At 47.2% G+C, this 12,437-nt stretch overlaps 1 protein-coding gene across 1 annotated transcript in view; it reads right to left on the reverse strand.

Moving 5' to 3' along the window:
* Nucleotides 1-942: 942 nt before the first annotated feature.
* cdon (cell adhesion associated, oncogene regulated) overlaps nt 943-12,437 on the reverse strand; it is a 29,370-nt gene continuing 17,875 nt past the window's right edge. The window contains exons 8-19 of the mRNA XM_070970012.1: nt 11,404-11,678; nt 10,819-10,993; nt 9,153-9,269; nt 8,351-8,554; nt 7,823-8,004; nt 7,251-7,356; nt 5,632-5,754; nt 5,209-5,400; nt 3,849-4,144; nt 3,604-3,683; nt 2,507-2,769; nt 943-1,600 (exon numbers count right to left, since the gene is read on the reverse strand). Of these exons, the coding sequence (XP_070826113.1) occupies nt 1,446-1,600; nt 2,507-2,769; nt 3,604-3,683; nt 3,849-4,144; nt 5,209-5,400; nt 5,632-5,754; nt 7,251-7,356; nt 7,823-8,004; nt 8,351-8,554; nt 9,153-9,269; nt 10,819-10,993; nt 11,404-11,678 (2,168 nt within the window). The 3' untranslated portion in view covers nt 943-1,445. The remainder of the gene's footprint in view (nt 1,601-2,506; nt 2,770-3,603; nt 3,684-3,848; nt 4,145-5,208; nt 5,401-5,631; nt 5,755-7,250; nt 7,357-7,822; nt 8,005-8,350; nt 8,555-9,152; nt 9,270-10,818; nt 10,994-11,403; nt 11,679-12,437) is intronic.

Consider the following 12,437-nt stretch of genomic DNA (forward strand, 5'->3'; position numbering starts at 1 on the left):
CAGCGAGATATTAAACTACACCAGACATCTTTGCATGTTAGCAGCTCCAAACGGCAATTTAACCCTCAGTTCCCAGAAATCATGGAATGTAACATCATTAAATGGGACAACTTTCACCAATTTTTCCAATTTAAAAGGGTCAATTCACGCACACCACACAATAATATGTTTTGGCTCTCGGACCCAGTGGTGCCCAGCTTTCCAGTTTTGGTTTCATGGGTTTAAGTTTTGAGTTTCTCAGATTTCTGCCCCCAGTTTTGTGTCTTTGCCGCATGAAACAGCCTTGTGTCGCTCCATAAACAAAGTCCCTTCACTCTTATTGTTGTTACAAAGAAATGAAACAATCTGCTTTATCAGGTTTAAGTGAAATACATGTTTCTAGAATTTGGGCAATCTAAGCCTTATTTATCATATCATATTGAGGAGAGAGGATTAAGTTTAAGGAGCATTTGTTGCTGTTAATGACAAAGTTTTAGATTCAGACTTCCTGTGACTGCAGAGTTGAACCTGACACCTGAATTTCACCTGGTCAGATGCATCTGTGTGGAGGAGGAAGTGTTCAGTTACAAGCAGCAGAGGAGGTTGAACAAAGATGAGCAAAGATTTGGGTGAGGGCTGCTCACACTTAACAGTTTGGTTTCCATGTAACCACTTCTTTAACAGATTGGGGCCAGCAGGTCAACAGCGCTCTCAAAGCAACGGCGCATTTTGCGTAAAGCGACGAGCTATCAAGTATTCACTGAAGCAAAGAGCAGCAGCCTTAATCTGAACAGTGCAGGGAGTGTTCACCCCGTCCAGGGGTCACTGCAGTGGAACAGCCCATCACAGAGCCACATCAAAGGCCTGCCAGAAATATCGCCGGGTTTGGACCGGAGCTGGGAAATTCACAACGGCAATCACTCATTGGAGGGCAGGAGAGACATTGAAAATAGACTGTTGTTTACTCTTCCATATCTTCTCTTTATATTATTACAAAACTTTACACTGACAATTGCTAAGGGACAAAGCAACAAAAAATAAAAAGTATTTCTCATCCAAAAGGCATAAATAATATAAAAGACAAACTTTTTCCTTTAAAAACAGATACATTCATATGAAATAATATTTTACTACTACAAAAAATAAATAAGTCATCTAAAGAGTTTGTGATCTTTTACAAGAGTCTTCCCTCCAGTGGGATATAGTTTCTGTCTTCGAGCAGCGTTTCCTTTGCTCTTTGTGTGTCTCTCCATCTGGCTTTGTTCTCAGTCTCTTGTGGTCGCTCTCTTTTCCCGCGTCTCAGCTCAGTCCGTCCAAACTTTTGTGTCCTCGTCACCGTAGCTTGCAGTGTCTCTGACTATCCCGTCGCCGGACCTCTTCCTTCCTCTGCGATATCTCCACCGGTCTCTCCTCGTTTCCCGAAACCCTCCGAGCTGCAGGAGAGTCTGTTCGCGTGTGGGCTGCGTTCAGACCTCCTGTGGGCCGGGCTGGATCAGCTCTCCTGCCAGGCTGCTGCTGGAGATCCACCCCGGCTTTTCGTCACAGTCCAAGTCTGGCAGGCCGAGGCTCTCCCAGCACACCACAGGCCCCTCCATGTCCACGCAGTCCAGCTCCTCCTCAGCTGCACAGGGAGAGCAGGGGGAGAGCGTTTGGGTTATATTTCATATTAAAAAAGACAAGAACAGATTCTGGAGAGGCCCACGGTGTAATTTGTGGTGACGCTGCATAGTTTGTCTGCATACAACATGAGGATTGGTAATGATATAAAAACTTACAAGCAAGAAGAATTGTCAGAGCTCGAGTTCACGGTCATTTTTAACCATCAGGGTCTGTACATGAATACATTCACTTATTCTCCGGGATTTTGTTTTATAGCTCTTAAAGGTAGAGGTTGACATTCTGGGAAAGTTTGCTTTCCTGGAAAGGTCGATGCCTTACGGGTGCTGTACATACGAAGCTAAAGCTCGGAGCAGGTTAGCTTAGCTTAGCTTAACTTAGCACAGAGACTGGAAACAGCTAGTTTAAAGTATAAAAATGGCTCATCAAAGTTTTCAGGGCCATGTGCCAGACTTTTCTTGGCTTTCTTGGCCCGTCTCAGCGGGCCGCCCAGCACCCTCAGGGTGACGACAAAACTTCAGGAAGTTATTTAAGACTTTTGCAGTCTTTATGCTAAGCTAAGCTGGTTGTAGCCTTATATTTGCCCGACAGATGAGCGTGGTGTCACTCTTCTCATCTGAAGCAAATAAGCATACTTTCCAAAATGCTAATCTATGCCTGTAACAGCCTGAGCTTAAATTTAGAACATGCTAGTGTATTCATTTAGAGGGCTGCAGAGGCCATTAGTCAGTTCAAAAGCCTAACCAGGCTGCAGTCCTCTGAGGCAGAATCTAATGTCGGTTCTGTTATCAACCGGTTCTGTGTACAGAGAAGTGACAGAACACCAGAAAGAGAGAGGTGGAAGAAAAAGGACGAAGCGGAAAATACTTGGAAAGATTTTGTGGGCATTCGGTATAAAAACACGTCTCACCAGTGTTGTCTGCTGGACAGTTTTCATTGTTCCCGACCAGACAGCAGGAATGCTGTGAGGGCGAGGACTCCTTGTGCTCGTCTGGCTGGCACCCCGCGTCGGCCCCCTGGTCACCAGAGTGCATCTGGCCGTCGAGGCCGTGGCACTGGGATGAAACCTGGCCCAGAGGCACCATCTCCAGCCCGTCCTGCTGGCAGGGCGCCACACGATGCATTAGAGGCAGAGTGCCGCTGGAGAAAGTGCCATTGGTCTTGTTGTAACATCTGCTCGGAGACAGAGGGAGATGGAAAGAAAAGTGAGACGCATTCGTTTACAAGGTGCCCGTACGCTGCTGAGTGCTCGCCCACTGACAACCCTCGGCAGCGCTCCACATACCACGCTGCTTCCTCCTCTCTGCAGATATCTGTGGGTTTTCCACCAGACACAGAAAACCCTTGTCTTAATACTCCAAACAGTGTACAAAACAATGACAGCTCTAACACAACTGGAGCCCGCTCGCACAGCTGCAAAAAGCGTTTTCAACGGTTGAACTGGAGATAAAAGGTCCGGTCTCGCCGCCTCTAAATAACTCTGACACATTGTGGTTTGTCTCTGCAGTCAAGCTCCCAAACGCAGACAGTTGCATGTAGCGAGCTTCTCCATGTTTCCCTGAATTCAGCTTCCCTCTATCGGTACATGATTGGATTGTGACCACGCCCCCTCTCTTCCCAGCAGCCGGAGGTAAATAAACACAGGGCTCATTAGGTCTGCTGGCTGGGTGCACACAGGGTAAACTGTGATGCTGGAGACCCTTAAGTACATAAACAGGACCAGCAGGAGGGGGAATGTGTGTGTGTGTGTGACTGTGTGTTTTCCTCAGCTGCTTCTTATGAAATGGGAATAATGTGCATCTCCTCGTGATATCCACAAGGCTCATGTTTTTCAGTATTTTCCGATTTTCACCAAAAAAATGCAGATTTTTGAAGTGGAGCAGGCTGAGTTTCTGTTTATGTTACCTAAAACTTGTTGTGCTTCCTTCTCCAGGAAGACACTAATGAGTGAATAAATGTCATAAAAGACGTCTGTAAACACAACGCTGAATCATTGTCTCCTCTTACCTGTTGTTGTTGCAGAGGTTCTGACAGCTCATGCAGTCAGAGGAGTCTGTTTGGGGAAGAGCTGTGTACATGCCTCCGCCCTGACGAGAGAGCACAAACACCACATTCAGCCAAACCAAACTGAATTTCACCTGCTGATATAAAACAACACACCTGGTCATTTAGTAGTTGTACATCATGGCTGTGAATAAGGCGTCCAGTGTAGGTTTTCCAGAACATTATGGCGTCTGGGCTGCAGGACTCACGTTATGGTGGTGGTGAGGGTGCGAGTGCTCGCAGTCCCGGGCGCTGTGGGGCAGGGTGCCATCGTGGCTGTGTGGGTGTCCGGGCGAGAACAGGCCGCCGGTGCCGTTGAGCAGCGCCAAGCCGTTGGGGAGTTTGTGATGGAGGTGATGGCACCCTTGGGGTAAGATGGGGCCGCTGTGCCCGTAGCCCCCATGGATGCCGCCGTTGATGCGGCTGGAGCCAGGCAGCGTGGTGTACTCCAGAACGTGGCCGTTCATCTCTGCTGGCTGGTACAGGTAGCCAGGAGGGTCATACTCTGCAGAGGAGACAGACAGAGGAGGTGACGGAGAGGCAGGCTGGGATAAAGGTAGGAGTAATTCACCACAACAAGAAAAAATAGGGACAAACATGGTTATTAAACCTTAATATGTCTTCAGTACAGACCCACATCTGCCAATTAGTACCAAATAAACATGATTTTGTGCATCTGAGGAGCCACTTTCACTATTTGTCAGTGTGCAGCCTTTTTTCCATGATAACGTAATAATCAGAGTATCAAGTGAGGAGATTTGGCACCGAAACAACTTTCAGATTTTTTTGATCTTCAATTCAATATTCAATTCAATATTCCTTTATTTGTCCCTCGAGAGGAAATTCCAAATTTCACAGCAGCATCAATGAGTGAATAGAATATTCAAAAAGACAACAAGTGCATGCAATTAACACAGTAATAGAAAGAGAAAGAGAAACAACATCATCCGAAGAAAATGTACCGAAAATATTGCACAGGTTATTGCCAGATGCACAGATTGTCTCACATGTTCATGTTCAGTTCAGTTATTGCACAGATTGTAATACATATTTTAGTCTCAACTATATATCAGAATTTATCAAGAAATTAGTGCAGAAATCTCAGCTTGCAGCTTGTGTTAAGACAACATTAAACACTTTTCAGAAGTTTTGCTTTATTTTGTACCACGAGAGACAGAATTTGGCTGTTGGTGCATTATCACACAGACAGCTAGCACCTGTGACTCGATCAGCTTTTCCACAAAATCTTTAAGCTATAAAACCCCCAACTATTTACAGATCCAAAGCTCTGGTACAGAGTCCATCCAACAGACACTTTTGCAAAGGCTGTGGGATCCATGTGTGCACTCTGAGCACTTGGAATATGCTGCACAAGCTGTCTTGGGGCCAGCTAGCTTTAAATACAAGACAGCTAAAGTGGAGTTAACTCTTTGTGTGTGTGTCGGTGCTACAACTTGGTGCAAAGACAGCATGCACGATGTGATAAATGTTTCTTTTAAACACTTTATCCCAAATCTCACAGCAACTACACTTCTTCTTTATGCTAGCTTTGGGTTCAGCTAAACTCACTGTGCATGTTGTTCTGCTGCCGATTCCTCCACAGACACATGGCGATGAAAGCCAGCAGGATGAGCACCATCACTCCCAAAACGCAGCCCACAATCAGGTAGAGCAGTCCTCCAGGTGGGCTGGGCGGCTCCTGCGGGTGGGGGCCAGGTGGGGTGATGGGGTGCTGGCTGGGCGACCCCGGGGACTGACGTGCTGCAGCGGAGGGAGGAGGAAACAGCTTTTTACTCACTAGCAACAAAGAAAAATAACAGTCCCAAACTACAAAATGCAAAGCATTGTTGCTGGCCTCATAAAAGTCAGTAATTATGGCCATCACACCCGTCATTAAAGCTGCAGCCTTGGCAGAAACATGCCCGGACTTCTGATAAAGGTTGGCCTGACACATGAGTCATTACTTGTGCAGTACACTTTGTGTTTTCTTACCTCTGGTCTCACAGATCATGACGTTGCTGTATTCACTCTCCCCTCCATCATTAAAGCACTGCATCTTGATATCATAGGAGGTCTCAGGCTGGAGATGTCCAATCATGTGCCAGTGTTTCACACCTGGAAATGCCACAGAGGAGGGAGGAGGGGAAAAAAGGCGAGACGAAGGTGAGAAATCACTTCCTCTCAGGGCCGGTGTTGACTCACATTGCTGCAAATCCTGTGTAAACTCACTTCTCCTCCTTCTCTTCATGTCTCACACTTTCATGGAGGTCATGTTCCTTCATGCTCGCTCTCTCATTCACCCCCCCCCCGCCCCCTCTTTGCTTCAGCCCACCCCCAACCCTCCTCTCTTACTCCGCCAGTCCCACGAGGCTCCAGACAGTTGCTTTACTCTAGACGAGCTCCATATATGGCAGCTTCATGTTTGTCCTGGCTTGCCTCCAGTATTCACACACGCACACACACACACACCTTTGCCGCACTACCACACACACTCACACCACTACGTGCTCTGAAAGCACAGATGAGACGACAATCTACGACATGGAAATGCTACATTTCCGACAAATGAGGCTGAAAGAAGCTGCTGTCTCGCCGTGTTTTGTTCAGTGTGAAGTATCATGAATCACTGGAGACTTTAACTGTAAGAAAGATGCTGCTGAAGTGAAGTCCACACACTGCTCTAATTCAGAAGTTTTAAGTGCAAATAAACATGAGCTCCATCATAGATTTCTAATATGCAGTTTTTGGACAAGTCACATGAAGATTATTTGAAGGGAAAGTGGCTGCAGGAGGCATGAAGGGCAGGTACTGAACCTCTGCATGTACTGACTATTGATCCAAATGTGCACGAAGCACCGAGAATCTGTTAAGACAATAGAATCTGATGCTTTCATCTATACATGAACAAAAAGGTACGGCGTTCAAAATCAAGAGGAGATCAATTAAACACAGATTTGGTGATTTGAAGGTAAAAAAAAAAGCATCTGGACATCTTTCAAATTAACTTCAAATCACACGTTTTAGTGGAAAAATGAGACAATGCTGCTGATGTGTTAAATCTATAATTTACAAAGTGGTTTTGACACTAGACTCAGTGTTTTTTCAACACTATTTAAATATGCAGGTATCGAGGTGGTGAAGTCATAAACACGCATTGAAATGCAATCATCTTTAACTGAGATGCACTTTGACATCTTCGACCTTCGACTCAGTAGCAGACGCTCAGATGTTAAAGAGCTGGGCGGAGTGAAAGGACGTCCCTCCTTCCCTTCCTGTACCAGGCTCCACTGTTAGCATTCCACCCAGCAACCTGAGCCCCTCTCCTCTGGCCGGGCTCGTATTTCAGCTCTGGCAACCATTTATTAAAAACAGATTTCAGAAAGCCCTGCTGCCCAGGGACGGCACTCTCTATAAATCAAAGAGCAGAAATGTCCCTCTTCACTGCGGCCCGCTCTTGACACTGAGTATCCATTACCCTCCCGGATCCTAGTTTATCTGCAGAGCGTGATCTTAACGTCCGGGGCTGTCGACAAACAATCCACACCGGCTACACACTCAATCTGCAGCGGAAACACAGACGCACAAACGTTCGAATCTGCATTTCCACTCACCTTCGACCACATCTCTTTTGTAGTCGCTGTCATTGTCGCTGTCTGTGGGCCGGTAGTAAATGTAGAAGCCTTGGATCGGAGTGTTGTTGTTACTCGAGGGACTATACTGGATGGGGGTGGAAAAAAGATTACGTTAGCAGCAATCTGGTGGGCAATTATTATACAAAGAGAGGAAATTTTCCAGCAACTAATGGCAGGGCTTGTTATCAGCAGATGTACAGGACTGGAAGCAGGACTGTGATTGCACTGTCTGTCTGAAGTTCAGGGAATAATGAGCCTGTCTGAGGTGAAGTAAATGTGGGGAACTATCGGCGTCCATCTGAGGTCCAAACTGCTCTGAGGAGGAGAAACGGCTTTGAAGAGAGTCGAGTCAAAACGTGAGAGGACAGGGCCTCTTAATCTCTGATACAGCAGAGCTCCAATCAGCACAGCCGCTCAATTAAAGGGCTGATTGAGTCTCAAGCTGCCAGACAACCACCGGCAGCTTGAACGCAGGTGAACCAGCTGCACAAGGAAACTGTCTTTATTCTGGAGGAGAGGATCTGCTGTACGAACGTCAGCGGCGTACTCACAGTCCAGCGCAGCATGATCTGCGTGTCGCTGATGGCGTCTGTGGACGAGATGTGAGGTCCGACCACGGGGCGGTCCGCGATGCGCGGGCTGGCCTGAGGCACCTGGTACAGCTTCGACGGGATGCTGTGAGGACTCTCGCCGTACATGTTCATGGCCACGACGCGAAACTTGTAGGTGGAGCCTGAGAAAGAAAGGCGATGTTACAGCACAGCGGCGCTGAGCAGCAAAACGGCCTAATTTGGTTCTAAATGTTATGTACTTTTGTCAAATATTATGATTCAGTAACAACAAAGCTGCAAAATCAGATTATTGTTTTGCCATAAACACGTTGGGCCAATCACAGTCTGTCACTAATAAATAATAAAAGGCCAAACACACTGACTGGTAAAACTCTGTTTAGACAAATAAGCAATAAGCAGTGTTTCTCTCATACTAGGGGAGGATCTGGAAAGCCTTATCTGAGCAGAGGGATCACGTTACGCTTCAGTGGACTGAGGAGAGGAGCTTTGAACTGTGTGAAAGCTCACCAGGCTCCAGATTGCGGACTTCCACCGACAGCTTGAGAGGCGAGATATTATCCGCGGCGACGACCCACTCTGCGCTGCGGCCGCGCCTGTACTCCACGCGGAAGGCCGTGATCGGAGAGCCGCCGTTGGCTCTCGGGATCCAGGTGACGTACACCGAACTTTCAGTCGCCACGGAGATGGTGGGACGATCGGGAGCCTCAGGGACTGCGACAGAAACAAACAAGGAAATACGCTTTGATGCGTGCAAACAAACGGAGAGAACCAGTCATCACTGCATCCCAACCGACGTGAGGGTGGAACAAGTTCACAGGGAACGCAAAGAAGCAAAGAATACACATCACAGAGGAGCAGCATGCCATGGTGTAATGTGTACTTACTGCTGGGGCTCTTAGCCACAGAGTTAGAGAGGGCAGGGGAGAGTGAGAGAGACAAAAGAGGGTTAGTAAAAAGACCAGTGTGAGCAGGCCTGCTTGTAATGCAAGTAAAACATGCACGCACACACACACACACACGCTCAGGTCTCACCCTGAAGCCGTGTGCAATCTCACAGTTTTCTGCTTACAGCATTCTTCATCCAAAGAGTCATTACAGGGTGTCAACTATCGTTTCACTGTTTGTACTTCAAGGCAGAAAGAAGCAAAGCAGACCACATCTAAACACTGAGCTCTGAGATCTATTCAACACAGTGCGGTCATGAACTCCACAGCAACCATCTCCACGACAGAGAGCCTCACAGCTTCCACAACATCCCGCCATCGCTGCCTGCACGGCAGCCGCGGCCGGCGGCTGCGTCTGCACCTACCTCTGTCGTGTATGACGACGCCAAAGTGCGTGTTGGGGGTTTTGTCCTCCGGAGCCTTCGGGGGCACGGAGATGACGGGAGGCTTGGACGGATTCTTGTTGGAGGTGGTGCTCTTCTCTGAGAGAGGACAAAGAAAGGCTGGGAATGAGACAAACAAGGTGCAGCAGGTCTTCAGGGCTATCAGTTCCACCAAAAGCACATGGAGACGCTCCAGATGTCGGCTCTGAAATCTAAAATTTCCTCCTGGTTTCCGGAGCTGTTCCGGGTTTTATCAGGGCGGGTTTCAGGTTTCCACTTGACAGCTCCGCAGTGACACTGAGCAGCACGTTCATCCTGGGTCTGCAGCTCGGATGAAACCTCACGCTAATTACATTAAACTGAATCATAAGTAAGGATAAAAGAACAGTCATTTTGTAGATTATATATTTCTAAAGAGGGACGTAGCCGTCGCTGAGGACTTTTTTATGTCTGTCAGGTTATTCGAGGTATTTATTTCTATACATCTGATGGTTTTTAAAAGCTGGTTTTGAAATCTTTTGGACTCTATGTGTAAGGGAGGTACTTTTACAGTTAATTCAAACATAACTGAACAGTTAAACGAATAAGTAAGAAAATTCCCAGACATTGAGAGGAAGTGAAATATATCTAAGGGAGGTGGCGATGTTTTGGTGTAACTGGACATAAGTTGGCACATAAGTTGGCATTTTTTGGTCGGGGATCATTTTGCGAAGGAACCACCCTTTGGATACAGTCATTTGTGTGGGTTTTGGCAGTGTTTCACATATTTCTGACCAGGGAACATTTTGTCAACCCTGCTGTGGTCCAGCATTATTGTTAGTTTTTGGAACAGTTGCGGTTGTTCTTATTTTTATTTGTCTCAAAACCCCAAAAAACATGCTCACAGTCATTCACTGTGATTATGATACTGATGATTATGATTGTACGTCGGATTATAATTGTACCATGTGGTGGGAGCAGTCATTTAAAGCAATAATCTACCCTCAGGAGAGTGAATGGCTGAGTGTAATACATTTTTAATCATCCTGTAGTTTAATGAGGCGTCATCACTTGGTGTTTTGGTGTATTTACTTATCCTCGGCCTGTCTCGTCTGCTTTTACTTCGCTTATTAATCCCACACAACCCACACAAGCTGAACTCATTTAATTCTGCTCGAGCCAAAACTTTGCTTGGTTGGAAATATCAAACATAATGTGATTAGACGGGTTTGCTCTGAAGGTAGAAACACAAATACCACCACAAAAAGCTACAGCGCATTTTCTTACACCCCAACCCGAAAACACAATGTGCTCTGTGTACTTTTCTGCCCTCGTGAGACGACGGAGAAGGAGAGGCATGTTTCTGCCTCTTCTTCCTGAACGCGTTGAATGTCAGAGCAAAATCTCGAGTCCAGAAACAACCAGATGCTCTTCAGCTCAGAGGAGCTGACACTGAAACCTGACATTTAGTGTTGATGCTTTCGGCAGCTGAAAATGTTTCTATTCTTGCTGTTGCAAAATGGGGCAAAGCGATGTCTTCCAGTGGTCAGTTCCTCCCAGGAATACAACAAGAAACGCTAAACAGCATCATACACACGGGAATCGAAGGCGTACTGCTGGTAACAGTCACTAACAGTGTTTTCTGCTAACGGGGGGGGGTGGCACTGACCCTTGCCGGTGCGGAAGGTGAGCATGGCCGGCTGGCCCTCGCCTGCTGAACTTCGAGCCACCATCAGCACCTCGTAGAGACTGGAGGACTCCAGCTCCGACAGCCTGAGGGTCTTCTCACTGCCAGGGACACGAACGGTATGCCAGCTCCCCACCACTGTTCCCATTTCATCGACCTGACGCACAAACAGACACAGGCGGACGGCCACACACGCAGACAAATACAAACACATGACTCAGGATGACGGAGAGAAAAACAGAATCATCTGTCTGTCTACTATCCTTCGTAGTTCAGCCCGACGACAGGGAACGGCCTCGGAAACGATCCCTGAGAGACTTCTGTCACAGTTTCCAGCTCAAAACTGAATCCTGCTGCCAACAGTCTGAACTGGTATCGTGGCAGTTTTATAGACAGAGTGAGCTTTTTACTGAAGCAAACACAGGAAAATCACCAACCTCTGGGTGAGTTCAGGTCCGGGCCTTACCTTAACGAACACATTAAATTCACCCATTCTCAGCTGGTTTAGACAAAACGCTTGAAGGAAAGAACTATCTGCCTTTAAGAAAGAGGTGAGCCATGCCTCACCTTACGGTATTTAACAAAATAGGCGTTGATCGGACTCCCTCCATCACGGCCGGCCCTCCACTCCAGGTCGTACACGTCGGGCTTGTGAGTCTGAGGCGGGCTGATGATGATCGGCGCCTCTGGAGTCGGACGGTCGGGACCTCTATCGGCCGGCAGGTTGACGGTGTCGCCTTCATCTTCGGTCAGGAAGCGCTCGTGGCCCTCGTCGCTCTGCATGGGGTTGAGCGATGGTGACGCCTCCAGCAGCACGCCGGCAGTGGAGCCCAGCTGAGGATCTGTCATGGAGAGAAAATGAAATCTGTAATATGAAGTCTTTCTTATACAAACATTTCGCTGTCAAGATAAAATTAAAAATTAAACATTTCTGAAATAAATTTTTAGAAAGCCATTTCATTTTTGGGATTATGCAAACATAACATACTGCCTTCTGGGAGTCACAACCACCACAATCATCAATCAGCTAATACTGCAATCAATTTGCAAGAAAAAAAATCTAACACACTGGATTTCCTGTGTAAGATTACAGCATGCATTGGTACATTTCATGGTGAATGTGGAGTTTCTTAGTTTAGTTTGGACACTCATCACTGCAGAAAGCACGACCTAATAAAAGCTGAAGCAATGGCAACACTGGCAGTCAGCGGCCAACAGAGGTGGCTCTACAGGTCCACAGAGGACAAGCAGCGCTTGGAACAAGCCTCTGAATCTACATAAAAAAACAAGAAGGACCTGGACCTCTGCAGCACCACACAATCACGCTTTGTTTGTTTTTTTTCATTAAATTCGCCAGCGCCAGAGCGGTCCACCTGGACAAATCATGCAAGCTGGGAGCCTTATTATGGTTGACACCAGCTTGGCAGAGCCTGGGTGGAATTTTTCACAGACATTTGGAGGACACTGGGCACAGCCCACAAGAGCAGGAACCGCTCGACTCTGAGCCACACCGCTGAGGTCAAAGAGCTCCATAACTGAATATTAAAACCTAAACAAGTGGATGGGGGTGGGGGTTAAAGCAGCGAGGCTTGCCACAGGGG

This window comes from Chaetodon trifascialis, chromosome 9 (assembly GCF_039877785.1).
Source record: "Chaetodon trifascialis isolate fChaTrf1 chromosome 9, fChaTrf1.hap1, whole genome shotgun sequence".
NCBI classification, from domain to species: Eukaryota; Metazoa; Chordata; class Actinopteri; order Chaetodontiformes; family Chaetodontidae; genus Chaetodon; species Chaetodon trifascialis.